The sequence below is a fragment of the Equus przewalskii genome, chromosome 28 (assembly GCF_037783145.1).
Source record: "Equus przewalskii isolate Varuska chromosome 28, EquPr2, whole genome shotgun sequence".
Classification (NCBI taxonomy): Eukaryota; Metazoa; Chordata; class Mammalia; order Perissodactyla; family Equidae; genus Equus; species Equus przewalskii.
In genome coordinates, this window is record NC_091858.1 from 2,078,703 (window position 1) to 2,104,568 (window position 25,866).

General features: G+C 38.2%; 1 protein-coding gene across 2 annotated transcripts in view; it reads right to left on the reverse strand.

Moving 5' to 3' along the window:
- Positions 1 to 7,594: 7,594 nt before the first annotated feature.
- The window catches only part of FNTA (farnesyltransferase, CAAX box, subunit alpha), a 30,070-nt gene continuing 11,798 nt past the window's right edge, over positions 7,595 to 25,866 (reverse strand). The window contains exons 3-9 of one of the 2 annotated variants that reach the window (XM_070598672.1): positions 23,668 to 23,782; positions 19,349 to 19,453; positions 14,924 to 15,050; positions 13,358 to 13,506; positions 9,577 to 9,639; positions 8,517 to 8,688; positions 7,595 to 8,234 (exon numbers count right to left, since the gene is read on the reverse strand). In XM_070598672.1, the coding sequence (XP_070454773.1) occupies positions 8,112 to 8,234; positions 8,517 to 8,688; positions 9,577 to 9,639; positions 13,358 to 13,506; positions 14,924 to 15,050; positions 19,349 to 19,453; positions 23,668 to 23,782 (854 nt within the window). In that variant the 3' untranslated portion in view covers positions 7,595 to 8,111. The remainder of the gene's footprint in view (positions 8,235 to 8,516; positions 8,689 to 9,576; positions 9,640 to 13,357; positions 13,507 to 14,923; positions 15,051 to 19,348; positions 19,454 to 23,667; positions 23,783 to 25,866) is intronic. The other variant, XM_070598673.1, reaches the window with a different exon arrangement.

The window sequence follows — 25,866 nt, forward strand, 5'->3', positions numbered from 1 at the left end:
TTCCCCACACCCACACCCATACGTGAGTGTAAATTTGTCTAAGCTGTACCAATTCCTCATAGTATAAAAGGTCCTAGCAGATCTCATTTCTAGGAATTTATCATGCAGAAATAATTGAATACCTGTGCAAGACGTATGTACAACAGATCTGTTGTTGATAAAGGATACGTATAGTAGGGAAAAAAATGTTTAACAATAGGGCTTTCTGAAAGAAATTATATTATATCCATACAACCATTAAAACTGATGCCGTACAATGGGTAGAGTTTCAATTTGAGAAGATGAAGTAGTTCAGGCTAGATGGCGGTCATGGTTGCGTAACAATGTGAATGTACATAGTGCTGCTTAAAAACAATTAAAATGGTAAATTTTACCACAGTAAAAACGTGATGCTGTAGATCTATATGTATGGACATGAAAGGATATTCATAATAATTCATAACATAAGGCTAAGGGTGGGGAAACAATCCTATTTTTAGAAATATAGCATATATATATTGGGCAATAGAAAATTTCCTATTTACCTTATATTTATTTTTTTAAAGACTAGCACCTGAGCTAACAACTCTTGCCAATCTGTTTTTTTTCTGCTTTTTTCCCCAAATCCCCCCAATACAAAGTTGTATATTTTAGTTGTGGTCCTTCTAGTTGTGGCATGTGGGACGCCCCCTCAGCGTGGCCTCATGAGCGGTGCCATGTCGACGCCCAGGATCTGAAGCCGCGAAACCCCGGCTGCCCAAGTGGAGCGCAGGAACTTAACCACTCGGCGACGGCCGGCCTCTTATATGTATTTCTGAATGTTTATATAATTAACATGTGTTACTCCATAAGTGTGTGTATATATGAAAGATGAGCCTGGTATCAATATGTGACTTGTATTAGAGAGATACCACTAAGGAGGATCATGAAATAAACCTGTCAAATAATAATTTTTTAAAAGAATGTAAAAGGAAAATGGGTGAGATATGAGACACTTTGAACACGAGAATTTTGAAGGGAAAAATAATCAGGAGTTGAAAACTGCCAAGGAAGGAGAAATTGAGGAAAGAAACAAAGTCAAGTGCAGTCAGCTTTGCTATAACATATTCTTAAAAAGCAAATTTATTTCAATTGGATTGATGTATTAGGAGATCATTTGAGCATGACACAAATTTCCCATTTGTTCATGTGTGATTTCATCCTGGAGAAACAGGAGGTGAGTGCAGGAAATGGCACCAGCTGAGCTGCACTGCATAGGGATGCACAAAACACTCACCTGCACGCCCTCAGCATCTACCAACACCCTCAGGTCATTGTGTGTGCTGTGAGCCACACCCATCACATCTGCTATTACAACGTTCCGATCGATTTCAGATAACCCTCCCTCTATCGCTTCATAACTCCTCACAAGCTGCAACCCTTCCAGTGCCCACTTCCACAAGCAAGCTTCAGGTCTTTTTCAAAGTAAAGTGCCATAATGTGTAAAACTGTCCTGCCCTTTTTATTAGGTTATCTTTTTAACTGACTAAGTTTTTAAGTGTTGCGTCTCTAAACCCATTTTTACCATAAGCTCCCTGGGTTTTTCGTGTGTGTGTGTGATTTTGCATAGCATGGTGATGTAGGAACGCATGCATCATGTTCTAACAGAACTGACCAGACAAGGGCTTTAGGTGGGTTTCGAACAGGGCATCATTAACAGAGCACACGGTAGACATTTTGAGTTTGAAATGGAGTGTAGTCCAAGTTAATATCCAGCAGGACCTAACATCTCTGGTGAGTGGACAGTAATAAAGATTTCCTGTGTATAGGAATTATCTGCCTCAAAGAATCCCGTGATGCTCTGGAAATGGATGATCTCTCCAAGAAAGAGAGCTTACAGAGAAAAGGAGACAGCCGTATATCTGAGCTCTAGGAAACTGATTTCAGGACTAGAGGAAGTGTTAGTGAAGAACAAAGAAGCAGTGAAAGCCAATAGGAGAGAGATGTCAAGAAGGACAGGAAGGGCTGATCCTGGTAGGATGGAGTAAACCCACACAATCTTTTCTCTCCCACTGAACACAACTCTAAGACCTGAACAGAACTCATGGCACAGCTATTTGGGGTCTCAGAAAAGTGAATATCACCAGGTGGATAAAAGAACACCACCAGACTTTGAACCACTGACGGTGGTGACGTTGTTTTTCCTCTGGTAGCCTCTGGCCTCAACTCAACACAGACCAAAACCTGGAAGTGAGCAGTAGGGGGCAGACAGACCCTGGAGAAAGCCTCTGGTTCTAGCTCACAGAACAGAAAAGGGAACTCCTAAAACTCAGAGTAGAGAAAATTCTGTTTTTTCATCCTCTCCTTTTACTTCATTTCCTTGCACCCCAGCCTCCAGTCAGTCCTGTGGCAGGAGCAGGGGCAGAAGCAAAAGTGGCTGGCCATCAAAAACCCCAGGAGCCAAAACTCTGAGAACACGATCTTCCTTCCCGTCCAGTGGAGCTGCAACTTGAGGAGGGCAGAGACAAACTCCATTGCTTTGTTTTCTGTTTTCCCAGTGCTATGGCACAATTGTGCAAGTGGGCAGTTTCACCAGAAGTGGGAGGTTTCTGGTCTGAACTGAAATGAGGAGCCCCAAGGAACTAGAAAGTACTGGGAAGAAAGTGGAAAGGGAAGAGATCAAGGAAGCAACCCCATGAAGTTTTTTATGAACTCTTGGGCTCACCCTTGACTTGCACATCATAGATCTGATCCTAATGGGCATACCAAAGACTTTGGGTACTGTGCTAACGGGTAGATTTCTGCCCAGGTCCCAGACTAACCACTGGGTGGTGCACACGAGACTCATCCAAATAGCACTGCAGATTTGACAAGTGAACTGACTTTGGGACACAGCACACAAAAAGAGGGCTGGAACTTTGACCTATACCTAACTAGGGCAAGTGCTTGCTAAAATAAAAATATTGACATTCTCCATAGGATCCAAACAAGAATCAGAGTCCCATAACGTTCAGAATGCAGTTACAGTAAAATATTACTAGGCATATCAAGTATCCCAAAATCTCAACTTGCATGGGAAGACCATTGACAGTTACCAGTGACAAGAGGACACACGTTGGGATTAATGTCTGACAAAGACATTAAAAGTTATTATAAAAATGCTTAGTCATGAACATTGTAAAAGAAGTTAAAAGTATCTGTAAAAAATAGAACTTAAGAAGAATTAAGTAAACATTTTAGAACTGAAAAATATAATAACCAAAACAAAAAAATCACTGGATAGACCCCATAGCAGAATGGAGACGACAGAAGAAAAAGTTAGTGAACTTGAAGACACATTAATAGAAATGATTCAATCTGACCAACAGAGAGAAAAAGATAGGAAAAAATGTACAGAACCTCAGGCACCTGCAGGACAAGAACAGAAAGTCTAGCATGCTTGTCATTGGAGTCCCACAGGAGAAGAGAAAGAAAGTGCTGAAAAAATATTTGAAGAAATAATGGCTGAAAATGTTCCAAGTTTGGTGAAAAATGCAAACCTACAAATTCAAGAAGCTGAACAAACAGGATACATCTAAAGACATCCATGCCCAGACATATCAAAATCAAATTACTGAAAACTAAAGACCAACTCAAAAATTTGAAAGCAGCCAGAGAGAAATGACATGTAACCATTCTAATGTCTATACATTTCTCATCTGAAACTATGAAGGCCAGAGGAAGTAGCATAACATTTTTCAAGTGCCGAAAGAATTGTAAACCCAGAATTCTATATCCAGTGAAAATATCCTTCAGGAATGAAGGTGAAATAAAGACATTTTCAGATGAAGGAAGACTAAGAAAATTTGCAACCAGCAGACTTACTCTAAAAGAATTGCTGAAAGAAGTTTCTTCAGAGAAAAGGGAAATGATACCAGAAGGAAACTTGGAACATCAGGAATGAAAGAAGAGTAACAGAAATGGAAATAGCTGGGTAAATAGACTACTCTTCTTTTCTTAGTTCTTTAAAATGTTTGGTGGTTGAATGCAAAAGGTACAAAATTGTCTGATGATGCAAGTAGGTGTAACACATAAGACACGTGTAGCATAAATGGTGGAGGGGGAGGAGACCTATATGGCAGTAAGGTTTCTACATGGCAACTGAAGTGATAAAATATTGGTTCTAAATAGACTGTGAAAAGTTGAATACATATTTTGTAATCCCTAGAGTAACCAATAAAAACAAAATAAACCAATAAATAAGTAACAGAGGATAACAGGAAAATCTCTGAACACTTGGAAATTAAACACAGGTCTACATAACCCATGGGTCAAAGAGGATGTCTCAAGAAAGGAAATTAGAAAATATTTTGGACTGAATGAAAATGGAAATACAAAATATAAAAACTTCTGAGATGCAGCTAAAGCAGTTCAAGGAAAATGTATAGCATTATATGCTTATATTGGGAAAGAACAGTCTTGATCTAAGCTTCCACTTAAAAAATGAGTATACTGTATACTTGAAATTTGCTGAGACAGTAGACCTTAAATGTTCCCCCACCCCAAAGTAAACTATGTGAGGTGATGGATATGTTAACTAACCTTAACCTGGTAGTCATTTCACAATATATATCAAATCATCATGTTGTGTACCTTAAATTTACACAATATTACTTGTTAATTGTATCTCGGTAATACTGGAAAACAATACTAGAGTAAACCAAATCAAGTAGAAGCAAAGAAATATGAGTAGAATTCAATGAAATTAAGCATTTTCTAGTATATATTTTTTCTTTTTAAAGCTGGTTGAGACCCACTGATTGATGTAATTGTCCATTAATGGGTTACAGCCCAGTTTGAAAACCATTAATTTTTATAACATAACTTCCAAAGAGAAATGTTCTGAACTCTCTTGCTAATTTATAAGTTAATATCTGGGATATAAGCAATTATAACACTGAGTTTGTGGTCTCATTAAAGGATGTAACTAGCCAAATCTGTCTTCCTTTGTGAACCCTTCCTGACTCCCTCAGGCAGATCACCCCTCCTGCTTCCATGTTCCGTGTTTCTTCACACAGCCAGTAGACATTTTTCAAGGCACTGAGGTGAGTAGCATACCATCGGTCTCTCTCAAAATTGAGCTCTCTGAGGGCAGAGATGGTGGTGTCTTACTCTTTTCTAAATCGGGCTTTTCTTGATGTGGTTAGTGTCTTACCCATAGATACCTTACCATAGATATTTATCATATTTGAAATTTTAAAATTTTATTAGTTAATTAATAAAACAATAAACCCATTACATGTTAACAAAAATATCTTTTATGAAACTTACATTTTCCAAGTAAAAAAAAAAAAAAACAGAAAAATGACATTGTTTTACATTTTGCAAATCTCTTTAGTCTGACTTAATAGCAGATATCTGCATTCTCACGTCTACTTCTACATTCAGTCTGTTGCAATATGGTGTTTAGGTTGAAACAGATGAAGAAAATCCACTCATACACACGGATGTGTAATTGGAAAGGGAGTATCTGAATAGCCTTTTCAGACGTTGTGGATATTCTTGTATGATATTACACCAAAATTTGACAAGCGGTAGTTTCTGAAAGGTTAGTTGCAGTGTGGACTCTGCAACCTTATTAATACACTTCTTCTCCTGTTCCATCTTGTAATTTGAATGGACTGTTTATCTGCATGTAACATCATAGATTGGTCATTTGGAAAACATTGGTTCATTGAGTTATGCAGATCTCCCAGTTGTTGATACACTTAATGAAAGAATATTAAAAGATGGCATTCATTAATACTATCACTTTGATTTCTTTAGAAAGGTCTGTAGGTATTGGGAAATTGTTAAGCCCACTGTAGAAGATTAAAATTTTCACTTGAAAGCTCAAATTTTATCATTTGTAACAAACACTGTTGTTTTCCTTGAAGTGAGAAGGTCATTTCATTCAGTTTTGAGAAAAATGTATGATAGCCATCCAAGTATGAATAACCAGTTGGTTAGTTGTTCAAGTAAAAACGGCATTCCACGAAAAGCAGCCTGTTTGGCCCACAACTTACACAACTTCACAAATGCCTTTCTTCAAGACAACCAAAAAGATATGCTTTACGCATACTCCCCTTCAGTTACACAAAATATTGAAAAGACAGATCAAGTATTGTGAATAAAACAGAACCACTGATTCATCAAGGACATTGTTCAGTGAATGCACGGCAGTGAAGAATACAACTGCTAACTATCACTGCCTTGATCTGTGCTAAGGCACCAGCAGCTTTACCCACAATTGTTTTTGCACCAACAATGCAAAGAGCAACACAGTGACAGTGTCATTAGGCAAGTAGTTCTGAACTAGCAGCCCCCTCCACAGACATTAATCGCTGGTCCAGTGAAAGGAGTGTGCTGCCAGGTCTATGTATCCAGTTGCCCAACAGGAAATGGCCCTCATGATGATTCTCAAAGCCTAAAATTTACATACATTTAAATCATAGAGCCTCCTCACCTGATTCCATGCTCACTAAGCAAACTTTTGATAAATGAATGCCACCTAGTTAAACTCCAGACAGAAAATGCTAAGTGGCTAGGCTGATGCAACTGTGTGGTCTGCTTCAGTTACATTTCTCAATGTTAATTAGTAAGTTGCCATTATGCTTTTTATTAAACAGTTATGATGAGCTATGTTGAGTCAGCAGCCCTGAATCCAATCAATTTTGGGACACTGATGAGCTCGTTTCTGAGAGTAAATGCTATCTTATGAAAACCTCTCTCAGTAGTTTTTGTTCCTTATGACAACTTTGAAATTGTCTAAATAGGGATGACACTTTTGACAATTTCAAATATAAAATCAGAGATTTTTGGAGCCTAAAAACAAAACATGTAAAATGTTAAAAATAACACCCCCCAAATATGTTTTCTCGTGGAAGTATTAAAATACTGTTATTTCCTAAGTTCTCGAGAAGAGATGACTATTCTACTCTATATAATTTCCTTAGTTGTAGTTTGGTGCTTTGAACACTGAACACAAATTCTTTATTGATAAAGTGAGATTGAATTACGAGCAGGCACAGAGAACCAGCTTGTTCAACACTTCACCTCCTTTCTAGCATGTCCACCTGAATTGTAGAGGCTGGAAAGCTAAATAACTACATTTCCCAGATTCCTTTGCAGTTGAGTTTTAGATGTCATTTAGGTTCTTTCCAATCAGATGCACTAAAGCGGGTCTTTAATTTGGAGCCGCATTACGTGGGGAAGGAGGCAGGTGTGCTCACATAGAATGTGGCAGATGTGGACGGTCCTGGGGCTGGCAGCCTCATTCAGCAGTTCCCTGATCCCAGCACTGGCAACAGCAACCTGATAGTCCAGTTCTGCAGTGTGGTTTGGGGATGTATTTCTGGAATGTCAGGCAATTATTCTGTGAGCTATCTATACACCTTAATAAACTCTGTGGGTTTAAACTACCTTGAGTGGCTTTTGTTGCTTGTAGTCAAGAACTGACCAATTCACATTTTAATAACATTTCCTTTAACATAATAATGTTTCTGGTTTCTCCAGTTTTATAGCAGTATTTTCTTTCTCAATTATTTTTCTAAGCCAATACAATGTCCCTTGTATACAGTTAAATGCTACTTAAAAAAATCAAACTACTATGGCACTGTTTTAGGATACATCTATATTTTATTACAAAACCATTCTTTTGGCATTAGTTGGTTACAGTGATAGCAAGATACTGTGAGCATGGCACAGCAGCTCTAATGTAACAACTGCATTCCCTGCTTCCTGAACCAAAACTAAGTTACCTCATATCCATTACATACAAGTGACCTGTAATCATTAATGCTGCAAATCCTGACGCATATACCATTTAGGGAGGAGCTGATGCTAAGGGATTAGAGTAAATGTTGGTAAGACTACAAAAGTTCCTTTATGGGACTTTCTGTTTCTTCTCCCACCCCCCGAATTACTTTGCTTTAGGAAACAATCACATTACTTAGAGCTAGTCTGAATAGCAGCAGCACCCAAGCAGCATCACACCTAGTTCTTGTTAAAAAGCAGTACCTGCACGATGCACATTTTACACCACAGGCAAAGGGAATGCTCGCTCTAGTTTTAAACTCCTGCATTAGAGTCTCTTAAAAAAATAAAAGCGTTCCATCAAGTTCTTCTAGATGGTGTTATTGCTGTACATTTGTTGGTGGGTCACTTTCTGTGCTGTGTTTGCTTTGAAGGGATCTTCCAATGTATCTCCAATATTCCTTTCTTATAGTGTCCTTTTCTTTAGCTAGGATTTCACATAACTGAAAACAAAAAACAAAAATTCATTAAAGAAAATGTATAAGTCAATCTCTAGGGCAAATGCTTTTGAGCCAATATAGTTCAACGCAGATCACGTTCAAATGAGATACACCACCAGTCACATACCATGTTCACCAGTGTCATGGGTGTTGCCCTAAACAGCAGAACATGCCTTGCATTGAATTCCGAGTAATGATGTTGAAAAGGGGCATGAATATTAGTGGCACTGGGCAGACCCCACTTTGAGATACTGAAAAGATAAGCAAGGAGTCCCACCAGCTTACCTCTAATGCTTTATTAAGAATGTCCTCCTTGTTGTCGCATTGGTTTTCTAGCATGTCTTCATAGATATCCACAAGAAAGGCAATTAGGTAAGGGGAACTGTGACTTGGTTGTAAATCAAGTAATTGATTTAACAGATTGGGATATTTGGAAAGACCAGGATCCTGCAAAATCCTAAGAAAAAATTACTCTCAATTTTGAGAACGAAGGAAAAAAAAGTAGAAAGATCAAGAGAAAACGACCCCTGTAGCATAAGCAAGAAAAGGAGACTTATTTTGAATGAAGGAAGTTGAAACTAAATGAAATTTCTAAATTATATGTGAGCTTTATCATGGATAATTAAGAGCTGAGCAAAATTAGTTATAAAGAATACCAAAGTTTATAACTCAAACTACAACACACAAAATTAAAGCAGAAAATAAACTATCTTCTTAAAATTAAAGTGAAGGGAAAAAAACTCAGGAAAGATTCTCTTGACATAGTTCCTTATTCCTTTAGCTCTCCAGATAATTATGGGTCCCAATCATGAACACATCTCTAATGTGACTCCATACTTTGTGCTCCTTGGGCCTAGTTTCCTTAGAGATCTCTAAGTTCAACAAGGAGCCTGGTTATGTCAGTGGCCAGGCAAGTGAAACCTTGTCGACTGAGGGAGTGAGACTTGTAACAGGATATCTCTAGAAATGAAAACAGAAAGGTTGGCTATGCAATCTGTAAACAGTCTGTCTTGTCTTACTGTGCTCCTGAGCTGAACAGAAACTGAGTATGTGTATTCTGTTCTTTGACAGAAAGACCACAAGATTCATAAATACAATTAATATCGTATTATTGTTTACTCATGGATTATTCTAAAAACTGTGCTGGTTTGTGCTTGTGAGGGGAAGAGAAGAGTAGATGGCACTCTTCTTGGGTGATACCAAGACACTGTTAGCTTCTGCTCTTAGATGTAGAAAAATGATACATTCTTTAGTATCCTTTTAGAATCTGATTACGGAACACAATCTGTGATGCATCATTTTAGCAGGTTGTTTTTTATCTAAAACAAGCAAAACAACTGCTTACCCTTTCAAATAGTTCCATGCACTTTCATTATGTGGTACTAGTTTGATCATTTCCAGAGTGTACCTGTAAGAAAAAGACCACAAATAAATATGTGTATAAACTTAAAAGAGCAGTGCAATAATTGGAAAAGCTTTAATAAGATTATAGCACAGTTTGCATACGAGCTTTCACTTATCTGTCTTAGTGGATGCTGGTAACTCTTTAGCTCATTCCTAAATTAGTGAATTCCTCCAATCTGCACCTGTCAGTTCTTACACACTTCCTCCCGGCTATATATTTGTAACCAATTCCGGGGAAAGACATTTAACTAACACGAAAGCTCAATTCACAATACGAAAAGAGGGACCAGCCCCGTGGCCGAATGGTTAAGTTCATGCCCTCCACTTCAGCAGCCCAGGGTTTCACCGGTTCAGATCCTGGGCGTTGACATGGCACCGCTCATCAGGCCATGCGGAGGCGGCCTCCCACATGCCACAACTAGAAGGACCCACAGCTAAAATATACAACTATGTACTGGGGGGATTTGGGAAGGAAAAAAGCAGGAGAAAAACAAGCAAACAAAAACAAAACAAAACAAAAAAACAATACGAAAAGAAACTAACGTGGGAGGCTTCCTTTAATTTAGGCTTTCCCTCTGAAGGAAATGTCAACTAAAACAAGGAGATTTTCCTTTTATTGGTAAATCTTGAGAAAAAAGTCTAAGATCTACTAATGTCAGACAAATCCTTAGTCACTGAAAAGGAACTACACAACTTTAGGAGCTAAAATAAAAAACAGACAACATGGAAATTATGTAGGCAAAGAATAAAAATAAGAAACCAACACAAACATATATTTCTTAGATTCCAAAAGGTCACCAGTACACTATGTGATTCCCAGGCAAATGGACACTCCCCACCTTTCTCTTCCCCTTAACCAGATTATTAAATACAATTTAGATCCAGTAACAACAAATTCCAAGGCAGTTACAGAATTGTGCTTCATATACTTACTCAAATGAGTAAGGCACTGACTAAAGTTTAGTGATCTTGGTTTTGTTGCAGGGCTGTTACAACAGCATTTTTTTCCACAGAGAATAATAATAAACTCATTCAGCATTATGAAAAGGTTTTTCCAACTACTTTTACATGACCTAATGTTTTCAGTTATTTGTAACCAGGTCCTTGCAGGTCTTAACTAGTTCTTGTAATTTCATTTTGACAATAGCTAAAACATTTTATTTACGTGCATGTGCACTAAATCATTACCTATTTTAATAACTGAAAAATGGACTTTGAGGTCAGACTGCCTGGCTTCAAATCCTAGCCCCATTAGTTATTATCTGTGTGCGCTCAGGCACATTACAGAACCACTCTGAACCTCAAGGTCTTCATCAAGCATCTCAGTGTTGTTAGGAGAATTAAATAAGAATTCTCAGCATACAGTAAATGCTTGATAAATGGTAACTGCTATTAATAGTGCTAGTAGACTATGTACTCATCTGGAAACATGGCCATGATATATTAAGTGAGCCCCAATGTGTATAATATGATTGTCTACATTTCTGTGCATAAATGTTTGCAAATATATTTATAAGACTCTCATTAATTGCAACTCACTCTAAAGAACGGGATATGGGAAAGAGAGAGAATGAGAGATTCTGAGGTTTTACTTATATAGTTTAGTACAATTTCCTCCACAGCTAGAGTGAATTACTTTTTATAATAAAAATAAAAACTACAGAAAATAATCAGCTACATCTATATTCTTCGAATTAAGAAAAATTAAACTAAATTCTAGATAACTATAGCTACACGTAGCATTTTAAATATTTCTTTTACCTATCTTAAGGGTATGATAAACCTTAATATGGAAAACTCCTTTGGATTCTTGGCTAATTACTTCTGTTTCTATTTGCTAACAGAAAGCCAGTGATATGCCTTTGAAGGCTATGAGAGAAGTCTGTATTTTCCAAACTCTTCGTATTCAATTTTCAAATATCTTATTATTACTAACCTAGTGAAGTATGCTACAGTAAATAAGGAGTGTGTAATATTTGAAATCCCTAGTTAGTAACCGGTTAATTCAAGGTAGAATAACCTGAAGCATTCTACCTTTTGACAAGAAAGCTCCTGAACCCTCTAAAGGATACTTTGTTTTCCTTCAGAGTACTTTTTTTCTAATCCTCAAAACAGAATACCAACTCTTAAAGAAAAAAGAAAGTAAAAAATGGAGTGCTGGATGACGAGTCTGAATTTTCTCTACTTAAGCCCTAGTACTTAGGTTAAGATTAAGAATAATAAAATTATTTTAAAAAGTCCACTGTTGGGGCTGGCCCCGTGGCCAAGTGGTTAAGTTCACGCGCTCCGCTTAAGTGGCCCAGGGTTTCACCAGTTTGGATCCCGGGCATGGACATGGCACTGCTCGTCAGGTCATGCTGAGGCAGTGTCGCACATAGCACAACCAGAGGCACTCACAACTAGGATATACAACTATGTACCAGGGGGCTTTGGGGACAAGAAGTAAAAGAAGAAGAAGAAAAAGAAGATTGGCAACAGATGTTAGCTCAGGTGCCAATCTTTAAAAAAATAAAGTCCAATGTTATTCTTTAGATCAATACTACTCAAGTAGAACTTCCTAAGATGATAGAAATATTCTTTATCTGTGCTGTCCAATACGGTAGCCACTAGCCACATGTGGGTACTGAACCCCTGAGATGTGACTAGTGCAACTGAGGAACTGAATTTTTAATTTAATGTCATTTTAATTACTTTGAATTTAAGTAGCTGTCTGTGGCTAATGGCTACCATATTGGACAGTACAGCTTTGGAGAGCAGAGCAGTGGAAAGAAAGCATAAGGTGTGCTTGCGGGGCACGTGGCTACTCCAGAAAGAAGCCTGGAGCAGAGTTAATGCAGGATACTGGATTGTAGACTTTCTTTTTTTAATTTAAATCACCAGAACTCTATATCGAACAGATAAAAGAAAAGCTAGCTGCCCTCATCCAAGCAGAAGTAAGGGCAAAGGAGATGAAAGACAGACATGCCATAAAAATCAGCTCTGCCCAGCAGGTGTTAAAGCAACTTTTGTAATTAAAATTATGACTATGGTCTCATCAGGCTATAAAAGCAATAAACACGTTCAAATTTAAAACAGACACTGAGATAAAACAAAGTCAAAAAGGAGGTGGCTGTTAATGTTTATCAATATAACACAGACATTCATGCCAATTCAGAAACTTCTAGCTCTTATAACAACTTTTTCTATTTGTATGCTAGAGCAGTAGTTTTCAACTGGGGATAATTTTGCCTCCCAGGAGACACCTGGCAATGTCTGGGGACATTTCTTTTTGTCACAACTCGGGGCAGGGGCTTACTACTGATATATAGGGCATAAAGGCCAGGAATGCTGCTAAACATCTGCAAGGAACAGGACAGCCCCCTACAACCAAGACTTACTTGGTCCAAACCCTGCACTAGAGTAACATGGCATCTGGGCACTATTATCTAAAACGCAATAGAATTTAATGAGACAGTTTTAAAATAAAGCTTGTTAGACACTAAGAAATCTGATATCTTCTCAATCTGTATTAGCAACAATATTTCAAGAAACTTAAGACACTACAAAGAAGTATACTATATTATTTGTAAATCTGTCACTAAAGGTTTCATCCAAGTATTCTATCCTATGCGTTCCATGAGGGTATGAGTGGGGGCAGTCTTATCTTTGCTGTATCCCCAGTCCCTGAGACGTGGTAGGCACACAAATATTTTAATGAGTTACTAAGTGAAGAGATTACTAACTGGACTTCTCTCTCCAACACAGCACGATCATCGTAGCCAGTTGTGTTAGAAATTACGAAGTATCTTTGGTTCCAGACAGAGTTATTTCTCACATCCTCTTTAAGAAGTTGGTCTACATACTGCAGCTCATTATCCCAAAGTTTAAATTCCTATAAGAAAACGAAAAATAAAATATCCAATTAGAAATGTCCTATTATTTATAAACAATAAAAATAAATAAGTCAAACTTCAGCAAAGCTAAGTAGGCACAACTGAAGACGTGGGAGTCATCATATACTTGGAGGAAAGTGATAGGTGCATGTCAAGGAAATGGAGGGGGAAGAAAAGTCATCAAAGACAAGGGAATGGAGATGAGGAAGGAAAAAAATCAGAAAGTGAGAGTCTGAAGCCAAAATGGCCTGTAATTCAGTACTGTCTTCCTGAGAGCAATTTAGATACCAAGAGGCATGTTTATATTACTTGACCGAAGAACTACTCTAAAGCTAAATCAAAAGCAAAAAAAAGTATATCTAACTAAATGCTTATGCACTGTTTATGGGTGAAAATTCAAGGGGGAAAAACGTCAGTAAATAAAATGATTAACTATAGTATAGTATATTAATTTTATGTGATTTGATATTAATACACATTATTAAAGGGAAATATTCAAAAATGCACATATATGATAAAATTACATTAAAATACATGTATTTAGATATAAATGATTATATTATAAAGCTGTTTTAATAAAAAAAATTTATGGGGAGAAGAGAACCAATAAAGACAATTTGAAAAGGAGTAAAATGGTTGAAACTTAGAAACATTGCAAAATTGGGGATGATAACTATGAAAAAGCTAATGGAGTTATATTCCTTATTCAATAATAGCAAAAATGTAAAAGCTAATAAAACAAAAATACTGAATACTTTTTGAAAATGTATCCTTTTAATCAAATTTAGGAAAGTTTAAATTTTAAGTAAAAAAATTTTGACGAAATGTTCTTCGTATAATGAATAGTGGACAAAGTAGCAATTACTGGAAAAAAGTTCAGAGGAAACAACACTGGAATTGTTTGCTAGAATAAATAAAATGCCCAGAGTGGGAGTAAGAACTATTCTGTTCTATTCAGGATTTAGCATAAAATTTTAACAAGTGGACAGAAATAAAACACATAATAGTTACTATAAAATCATATTCTAAAGTTTATATATGCAAAGACCTTAGTTTATACTATGCCCTTGTTAATAAAAATAACACAGCTATATTAAAAAATTACAACTATGTTTTCTATTCAATTTGCTAGCAAATATGTGATGCAAATTCAATCTAAAAAATATTTTAAAATTACTATTATTCTTCTTTAACATGAAGCTACTCACCAACATATCCCAAGAGATTTTAAAGGTTAACCAACATGAAGGATGTCAAGTTTTAATTATCTTAATAAAGCTTCATCATTACATATTGTGTGCAATGATCTACATGTGTGTTTTGGTTCAGAAGTATATTTACAATTTAATAGTAATTTTAATTTAATTCAGTTAAAAAATAAAAATCCAAAACACATTGTAACAAGAAAGGTGATACCTGAATAACCCATTGTCGATGTTGCCAGGCATGATAATTCTTTGCATCCTGATTAAGAATATCAGCAATAAACTCGAGCTCCTGAGATGGGTCTTTTAGCCATTCCACTAATACTCGCCTATGGTGCCTAAAGCCAGGAGAAGAAGGGAGACAAGTTTTGTGTTAATTTACCCAAGAACTAAAGTATCAGCTGCATGAGTTACACTAGGGGATGTGGAGGGGCACTCAAACAGAAATTCACCTCTAATTCTCAGGACTCTCCTGGAGAGAAAAGGTAACACAAAAGAAACACTAAGAGAAAAAATTTCACAACACTAAGAGTTGAGTAACGTAAAACAGTGATTTGTGTGTAAAAAGAAATCACACACCTGGGGCTTAAAGAAGGGTTATCTCAAGCTAAATCTGGAAGCACAGTAATCTTCTGACAAGCACAAAATTCTGTCAAAGAATTGTGAAACACTCCCAGAGCATAATGAGACCACAGGAAATGTGATGCTATTTTATCAAGTATAGAAGCTCCTCTGGTTAAAAATAGGCTGTCAGTTTTCCTGAAGTCCAAAATGCCACCATACGAGCCAGTGTTCATTCCACCAGTTGACGAAATTCACTTCTATTCTGGCAAGTAGCTATGTCAAGTTGCAGGTTTGTCAAAAGAGGAGTTTCTGTACTAGGAAAATACCTCTAAGAGTTTTCTACTGGGTTCTATTTTTATAATTTTTTTAACCTGGGGCCGGCTCCATGACTGAGTGGTTAAGTTTGTGTGCTCTGCTTCGGCAGCCCAGGGTTTCCCTGGTTCGGACCCTGGGCATGGACCCAGCACCACTCACCAAGCCATGCTGAGGCGGCGTCCCACATGCCACAACTAGAAGGACTCACAACTAAAATATACAACTATGTACTGGGGGGCTTTGGAGGGATGAAGGAAAAATAAAAAAATCTAAAAGGTAAAAAAAATTAAAAACTAATTTTTTAACCTAAAATATTTATAAAAATCTATTAGTGAAAATCTTCTAAAATTCCTTGTGGTGATGATTGTACCTATCTGTAAATATACTAAAACCACCGAATTGTACACTTTAAATGGGTAAACAGTATGCGAATTATATCTCAACAAAGTTATTTTTTAAAAAATCCATAAGTATGCATTATACTAAAAGTGAACAGGGGTGATGGGGAAAACGGATTTAACACTTAATGAATTATCTGTTCTATATGTATGGAAAATTAAAAAACTGATCTTACAGAATATTAAGAAAGCAAGATACTACACCAAGAGAAAGATCCTAGAGGAAAAGGTTTCTAAATAATTTAATTCAGAAATCTTTCAAGTTAGTTAACACTAGTAATAATCTATTTTTCCAAGTTCCTGGTAAATTCTTTAATTTAGGAAAAACTTGATTAGATCCTTGTCAAGGTGACTTCTTGGAACAAAATACTAAGAAGCTCTCTCTGATGTTCTATGATTTAAAGAGTATTAATTAAATACTGGAGTTTAATCTTACAGCAGTTTTCATAGTGAGAATTTAATACAATGTGATCAATTAAGTAGGCTACAGGATCTGCATTACTTGTACTATATTGGTTATACCAGCAACCAGCAGAGTGGTCAATATAAATGTCCTGCGATTAAAAAACTGCTGGGTTTCAACAGCAGCTGCTCTGGGTGGCTCTGTACTTTGTTACTCATAACAATAGGTGACAAGGTGTGATGCCTGGATTTTATAGCAACAGATTCTTAAACAAAAGCACCTTAATTCGCAAGGTAAATAACTTCTTAGTGAGGGTCCCAAACTCTCCAGCTAATCGCTTTTCTCACTAGGACAACTATTTGATGATGCAGTTTCTCAGGAATGTAACAATCCAGCTATAAACAAAGAGGTTACAGTGGTGAGGCTGTTTAACCAAAATCCTACAAATGGAAATCTGCAACAGCCACCACTCCATTCTTTGCCAAATAATGTTCAGTTATTCACTGCTAGGGCTATTATGTTCAAATTCTTTGAAAATCAAATATCTACATATGGTTACAGACTCCTTAATGATACTACTTCATTATGCAGATTATTATTAGCCAAATGGGCCAGATAGCAGTTCGCACTCCACATTTGTCAACATTTGGGACAAAGCTGTGCTTTCTTCTAAGGCTAACCTATGCGCTGGCTCCGCTCCCAACTCCAATCTACCCTCCATTAATTTATTCCCCCTTTCCTCCAGAATTCTCACCTTCTCTCCTTCTGTTAATACTCTCCCCTCACCAGGAAGTCTTTACCACCTTGGGAAAACAAAAATGAAAACCATAGCTTGACTGGCTACTTGCGATGTCTTCTTTTCTCCACAGCCAAGCTGCTTCTTCTATTTATGATTCAACCCACTGCTGTGTGACTTCTTTCCTCTCCCAACCACTTCTCTCCTGCCCACCTCGTCATCCACCCACCCTCTGGTGGGAGGGCTGCTCATGCCCAGATCACTAAGACTCACCTCCTTAACAAATGCACTGGTCATCTTTTATTCCTTACTTTCCTCGACCTCCCGGCAGTGGCTGATATTGTCATTCATTCCTTTCTTCTTAAAACTCTCTCTTTTGAATTCTGTAGCAACACTAACTTTTGGTTTCCTTCCTCAGTCGCCCTGGAACACTTCTCTGCCTCTTAAATGATCATGCTCACCAGCGTTCTATCCTCAGCCTTCTCCTCTAATTCTCCCTGAACATCCTTATCTCCAGATGAGCCTTCTTCAACCACTTATTGGACAGCCATACATAGGTTTCCCATAAGCACATCAAACTCCACTTGTCCAATACTGAATCCATCCTTCTTCCCCAGAAATGTGCTGCTTTACACCTCCCAAATTCCTCAAGTGGTTAGCACCATCATTCACTCAGTGGTCAACCAAATATATAGACATCATTCTTCTCTGTCAGTCCCTCAACAAATTAAACTTCAGAACCTGAAGCTTCTGTCTCCAAAAACTCTCTCAAATTTCTCTCTCCCATACCCCCGACAACTCTCTTCAAACCTACACCACTGCAATGGCCTATGAGGACCATGAACCTATTCCAGTCCATCCCACACCCTTCTGAGACACAAATCTAATCAAGTTACTGCCTTAATTAAAATTTGTCAATAGCTCTCCACTCCACTAAGATCAAGTCCACATCTCTTATTAATGTTCATAAGGCCCTTTATGATCTCACCCCATGACTCCCCAATGTACTCTAATCACACAGAATTATATGCAGTTCCGAGTTCATCAAGCTTTCTTTTGTGCCTCTCCTCAGATGTTTTCTTTGCCTCAGAGGTCTTTCCTCTCAGAAATCATCCTTAAATCTCAGGTGTAAAGATAAGGTGGTGTGTGTGTCAGTCATTAGACTGGAAAAAATAAAATGGTGGTCACTCCTGCAGTATGAGCAGGCAGTGTGGCACAGAAAGAGGAGACAGCTCCTGATGGCATATCATGCTGCCCCTTCCACTGCACCACCATGACAACCACAACCATCAGCATCTCCTCCTCCTCCACCACCCTAACAGCAGCACAGTAGCTTCCATTCATGGGGTGCTCACTAGATGCAGGATACTGTTCAAACTCTTTGCTGTTTCTTTCCTGTTTGTTCTCAGTCCTCCTGTTCTATAACTTCTTTTTCCCCCATTGTGTTCTGCTCCCCTCGCCTACAATCCCCATACTCTCGTCTATGCTAAGAGGCTTACTTTCTAGAATAAGTATACTCTGAACTATGCTTTTCACACTGTACTGTAAAATACCTGGTTTTACTATTTGCCTTTCCCTTTTAGACTGTATCTGTTTCATCTCTGTATCCCCAGCATCAACAAAAATTTTTTTAATAAACAAATAAAAGATCAAATACCAGAAGTAATTTTATAACAGTGAATAGAAAACATTTTTTACGATATTTTTCTCTAATTTTTTTCTGACTCTAGCAGTATTACATACATAAAATGTCAACATTTTAAATAATCATAGCAGCAAACACTTGAATGTTAACTAGGGGTCAGGCACCACTTTAAGCACTAAACATGAAATTATCTCATTTAATCCTCCTAACAACCCTGAGACAGGTAACATTAGCTCCAGAGCAAAGTACTAAAATTATAAAGAAACAAACAATTCCCAGGGCCAGCCCCATGGTGCAGTGGTTAAGTTTGGTGTGCTTCACTTTGGCAGCCGGGGTTCACAGGTTTGGATCCCGGCAGGGACCTATAGCACTCGTCAGCCATGCTGTGGTGGCGACACACACACAAAGTGGAAAAAGACTGACACACCTGTTAGCTCAGGGCAAATCTTCCTCAAGCAACAAAAGAGGAAGACTGGCAACAGATGTTAGCCAGTCTTCTTCTGCAAAAAGAAACAGTTCCCCCACTGACAGGCACTATTAGCATAGTGACACATTTCCTTCCTCCTTCATCTTACCAAACTTGATAGTTTTTGGGCTGTTCCTCAATTATTGCAGTGATGTAGTTCATTTCCTCATGCAGATCCTTTTGAAGTGACTTTAAGAGAACTCTCCGAAAATGCCTACAGCAAACATCAAGCATTCAAAGCCTCATTAGTCCACATAAATCGCCACAGTATTAAATGAAGCTACACAACAACCAGGCATTTTGGGGGTAAGTATTCTATATAACCAATAAGTTAGCAATTTAACTGCTTGTGGTTGTCCAAACGCATACAATTATCCAGTAATTGGAAGAGTCAAGTGTTTTGAAGTAAAAAGAGTGAAAGGTAACACGTGAAATAGAAGAAAAAACAACTAATGATTATTTCCAGGCAATACTCTGGTTACCAGTGTTCTATCACACGAGAACCAAAGACAGCACTTTCCCTGTATGCTACAGCTTGTTCATTAGATACATTATTCAGACAATAAATTCCAGTACAAACGTCATCAAATATTTTACTTTTAGAATCACAAAAATGCTACTTAAAAATGAAAGAAGTTTCTCTTTATTTCTTCATAGGTGGAGTCAAGTCATTAAAAAACTTCTCCCTGGGGGCCGGCCCCGTGGCCAAGTGGGTAAGTTTGCGCACTCCACTTCAGTGGCCCAGGGTTTCGCCGGTTCGAATCCTGGGTGCAGACATGGCACCACTAGTCAAGCCATGCTGAGGCAGCGTCCCACGTGCCACAACTAGAAAGACCCGCAACTAGAAAAAATACACAACCATGTACCGGGGAGCTTTGGGAGAAAAGGAAAAATTTTAAAAAATCAAAAAAAAACCCAACAAAAAACAAACCTTCTCCCTAAAGACATGATTAGTTCTAGTCTATTTTTACTTAAAAATTTCAAAAACTTCCAACTCAGTACATAACATGAGACAAACAGCTGCTTTAAAAGTTATCTTTAAAAAGAAATGCTAAATAGAAGAAATAACAGTATTTCTCTCCTATTATTATTAGTTTAAAGAAAATTAGACTTCATTGCACAGGTACATAAACAAGCAGCTTGGTTTATATGGGTAATGATTTCAGATGTACTGCTTTTAAAAAAACACCAAATGGGGGCCAGCCCCGTGGCATAGTGGTTAAGTTCGCTCACTCCAGTTCAGCGGCCTGGGATTTGCGTGTTTGAACCCCGGGCACAGACCTACACACCACTCATCAAGCCTTGGTGAGGTGGCATCCCACACAGAAAATAGAGGAAGACTGCCACAGGTGTTACTCAGTGACAACCTTCCCCCAAAACAGGAAGATTGGAAATGGATGTTAGCTCAGGGCCAATCTTCCTCACCAAAACAAAAAACAAAAGCAAAAAAAAAACTACCGAAAAACCAGCAAATAAACTTAGGAAATTCTAAAATGCATTCTAAGTTGCTTTGTGCTACGTACAGTCAGAAATTTCTTAAAAGTTAAGAAACTGCATAAAATGATGGAATATGCTACTAAGAAGTTCAGTTATATATGGTAGATGGTAGATTAAATAAATAAGTTTATCCTTGCTTTCTAATAAAACCCCACTAAAATGATAGTAAAGGGGAAAAAAACGGTATAAATCCACAAAGAAAAAGAGAATTGGGGATGAGGGGATATCACAGGAACGGGAGGAGGTCAATAAAATTAGGGAAAATGGTAAGCTGATGGACAAGCTTTGACTTAGAAAAACAGAAAGTGCTAAAAACCTGTCAACAGGGGAAGAAAGGTTCAGAAATCAGACATAATCAGGTATTTCCAAAATTGGGAGTCAAGTGTAGGGCTAAAACCAGTGTAATGTGTAGAATGAGTCCTTAGCAGCCGAGACCCCCACCCCCCAGCAGAGAAGTGACAACATCTCCTGACCTGTGTGAGGCAATGGAAAACTGTATGTAGGTCTCTGCCCCTTGCTCCTGGCACAGAGGTCTCAAAACCCTTGTACATTTCTCAGTGAGAAGAACACCAGGAGCATCTTTTGTGCTATTAAGGTCACTCTGGGGGGGTTCCTGGATGGCTTCCGTCACCAGAAAGACCAAGCCCAAGACCAAGATTAGAATGTTGGACTTTCAGACCCACCTCCCATTCTCCAGAGCAGGGAGAAGGGATGGAATGGAGTGAATAACTGGTCACACCTCCATGAGGAAGCCTCCATAAAATCCCAAGAGCAGGAGGTTCGGAGAACTTCCAGGTGGGGGAACACAGCCACGGACTGGGAGGGTGATGCGCACCAACTCCCTGGGGACTCAGGAAACTCCCAGACCATGCCCTACCTATCTCTTCCTCTGGCTGTTCATCTGTATCCTTTATCACGTCCTTTAATAAACTGGCAAATCTAAGTAACTGTTTCCCTGAATTCTGTGAGCTGCTCTAGCAAATTAATCAAACCCAAGGAGGGGGTCATGGGAATTTCTGATTTACAACCAATCATTCAGAAGCACCGGTGACAACCTGGACTTGTGATTGGCATCTGAAGGGGGGTGGGGCAGTCTTGTGGGAGCAAGCCCTTTCTTTGTGGTATGTGATGCTGTCTCCAGGTAGACAGTGTGAGAACTGAGCAAAATTGTAGGACACCTAGCTGGTGTTGCAGAGAATTGCCTGGGACAGGAAAAACCCACACACATTTGGTGACCAGAAGCACCAGGAGTGTTTCCCGTGAAAGTAAAGGAAACATACAGGAGGAGGGCCAGGGTTTCTTCTAAAAAACCTGGGCAACAGACAAGGGGCTTTATTCTCTGGAAAAATCTGAAGCAGAAAGGAATACCAGACACAGCGGGAAGGCAGGGTGAGGTAAAGGACTGAAAACAAGGAAATCTAAAAGGTTGATATACTAAACGGCTGAGACCTCCCCCGCCCTGTCTTTCCCGCTGAGCCCCAGAAGCGTGGCAGCCAAACACGCACCCTCAGGCAAGAATCAGACAACTCCTCTCTGGAGAAACAAACCAGCTAAGAGAAAAGACCTGGAATACAGGCATGCGAGGATTTCACCCCAAATACCCTCATCTCCACTCACTCACTTCACACTGAAGCCCTCAGGTTTGCACACGGGCCCCACAGGACAGGGAGCTTCAAGCAGGCTTTTCCCTGCCTCCACTACAAGCACGAAAGGAGAGCCAAGGACTACCACCATTTGAAAAAAATATTTACGTGAAAGAAACAGACCAAAACAAATAAACAGAAAAGCGGAACTATATCACATCCATGAAATAAAAGACAAGATGCTATTAAAAAAGAATATTCAGAGAACCGAAAAGAGCTCTCAGAAATTACAAATGAGTGCAAATAGAAGAGTCAGCAGATAAAGATGAGGAAATATCTCAAAAGTAAATAAAAAGACAAAGAAATGAAAACAAGAAAAGACAACCCAAGAGCTACAACAGGCAACTAAAAGACATTCCAGAAAGAGAAAACAGAAAAGAGACAAGAAATTATCAAATACAGAACATAGGAAAATTCCTCAAACCTAAAGAAAAGGTTTAACTGAAAGAATGGGAATCTTCTCAATAGAAGCTAAAAGAAACAGATAGTTTTAAATTCCAAAGGAAAATAATTTCCAATGTAGAAGTCTATTAATAAAGTTGAGAAGAGACTCAAGATACATTTAAATGTATAAAATCTCAAAAACTACTTCCCACACATCCTTTAATAAGTTTTCTTCTACTCAAGGATGTGGTCTACAAAATGAGAGCAAACCAAGAAAGAGAAGGCTGCGGGTCCTAGGGGACAGGGGGTCTAACACAGGCAAGAGCTGGAGACCAGATGGGCAGCACCCAAACTGGGGAGGAAGAAAAAGAAATTGAAGGATTGTCTGTTGTGTTCAACAGTAATAAGACATTTTACATACAGCGAAGAGTCTGGGAGTCAAATTACCTATTAGTAGAAAGAAACCAAACGAAACAAAAAAGGTAATCTGTTAAAGGGGGTGTAATTATACTATAAAGGTGGCTCAGCATGAACCATAAACTGATTATTGATTTGACTAAAAACTGTGATGGAGCTGGCGTAGGACAGAGTGAACTCTGTATCTTCCACAGAAGGAACAGATAATGTCTAAGAAGAAGAAAGTCAAAAAATCAAAATCAAGCATATTATTTAGAATATACAGGTTAATTCAGGAAAAAACAGCTAAGTTATTGCCTGTGGGAAGTGGGACTCTGGTAGTGAGAAGGAATGGGGCAGAGACTGCTATTTTTCAGTCTCTGACTTTCAAACTCATGTGAACTATTACTTTGATAAAAAATTAAAGTTCAGAGAAGAAAAAGAAAACCCATCCAAACTGAAATACGAGACATTTAAACAGGGAACATTAATGATGTATATTACTTACCACACCGTATAATTGGCTGCATTTAGCTCGATAGCATCTCTTGTTAGTTTAAAAGCACGTTCACTTCTTTCATCACGCTGCAGAACAGCCCGGAAATAATCATAAACATCTCTAACTGGAGAGAGAGCACACAACTGCATTAGGACTATCACCATAATATAAAATGTTGTTATACCCTGAGGAAAGATATTTGATTGCAGGCACATAATTTAGAACAGTAAGCAAATGAAAGAAAGTCAAGTGACTGCCACCCCGACGTTTTTAGTGTCACAGCCACAATACACATGTAACTGTGCTTATGTGTTCGTGTCTGTGTAGACTCCAAATCTCCAAGACCTTACGTATTACAGCAAAATTAAGAGTGCACAATCCAAATATATTCACTTAGCTGTTTCTCTCACATTTTATTCTGATTGCCTTTTTAACTGAAAAAGTAATATTCACAATGGTAGAAAACTCAAACAGTACAAAAAGGTTCACACTAAATTTCCACTCCACTAAATTCCCAGTCCTTCTGCCCAAAAGCAACCAGTGTTAACTGATTCTAATGTATCCTTCCAAATATATTCTAGGCATTTACAACTATATGTTCTAATTCCATCCTATTTTTTTATACAGCAACACTCTACGTTCTGGGACTTGCTTTTTTCACTCATACGTTATTTTTTTTAACCATTTATTTTACTGAGGTATCACTGGTTTATGACATTATACAGGTTTCAGGTGTACATCACATTTCGATTTCTATATAGACTAGATCATGTTCACCACCCAAAGTCTAACTGCCACCCGTCACCATACACATATGCCCTTTTAACCCTTACGCCCTCCCCACTAGTAACCACCAATCTATTCTGTCTATGTGTTTGTTTGTTGTTGTTTTATCTTCCACATGAATGAAATCATATGGTATTTGGCTTTCTCCATCTGACATATTAAGCTTAGCATAATGCCCTCGAGGTCCATCCACGGTGTTGCAAATGGCAAGATTTCATCTTTTTTATAGCTGAGTAGTATTCCATTGTGTGTGTGTGTGTGTGCGCGCGCGCGCGCGTGCACAGCACGCACCCATGTGTGTATAACACATCTTCCTTATCCATTCATCTGCTGATGGCCACTTAGGTTGTTTCCAAGTCTTGGCCATTGTGAATAATACTGCAATGAACACAGGAGGTGGACAGATCTTTTCAAATTAGTATTTTTATGTTCTTTGAATAAATACCCAGAAGTGGAATAACTAGATCTATGGTAGTTCTATTTTTAATTTTTTGAGGAAACTCCATACCGTTTTCCATAGTGTCTGCACCAGTTTACATTCCTACCAACAGTGCATAAGGATTCCGTTTCCTCCACATACTCTCCCAACACTTATTTCTTGTGCTTTTACTAACAGCCATTCTGATAGGTGTGAGGTGATATTTCATTGTAGTTTTGGTTTGCATTTCCCTGATAATTACTGATGTTGAACATCTTTTCATGTGCCTGTTGGCCATCTGTATATCTTCTTTGGAAAAATGTCTGTTCATATCCCCTGCCTACTTTTTTTTTAATTGAAGAGCCTTCTCATGAAACCAGCGTTTTTTGTTATTGTTTTTAAAGATTTTATTTTTTCTTCTTCTCCCCAAAGCCCCCCCCCCCCCCCCCCAGTACAAGCTGTATATTCTAGTTGTAGGTCCTTCTAGTTGTGGCATGTGGGATGCCACCTCAGCATGGCTTGATGAGTGGTGCTAGGTCCACGCCCAGAATCCAAACTGGTGAAACCCTGGGCCACCAAAGCGGAGTGCGTGAATCCAACCACTCAGCCATGGGGCTGCGCCCCCCTCCCCATTTTTCAATTGCATTGTTTGATTTTTTGTTGTTGAGTTGTATGATTTCTTTATACATTTTGGATATTAACCCCTTATCAGATATAAGATCTGCAAATACCTTCTCCCAAATTTTCATTTTGTTGATGGCTTCCTTTGCTGTTCAAAAGCTTTTTAATTTGAGATAGTACCCTCTGTTTATATAAAGGTAGTGTAAACTGGTATAAATCTCTATGGAAAACCAGTTGGTAACATCTATTAAAATTGAAAATTTACATACTCATTGACCCAACAACTTCAGTTCCAGGAAGTTTTCTTACAAATATACTCCCATATGTGCCCAAAGTATACAAGGAAATTTACTGGAGTATTTGGTTGCATAAGAAATAAAAAA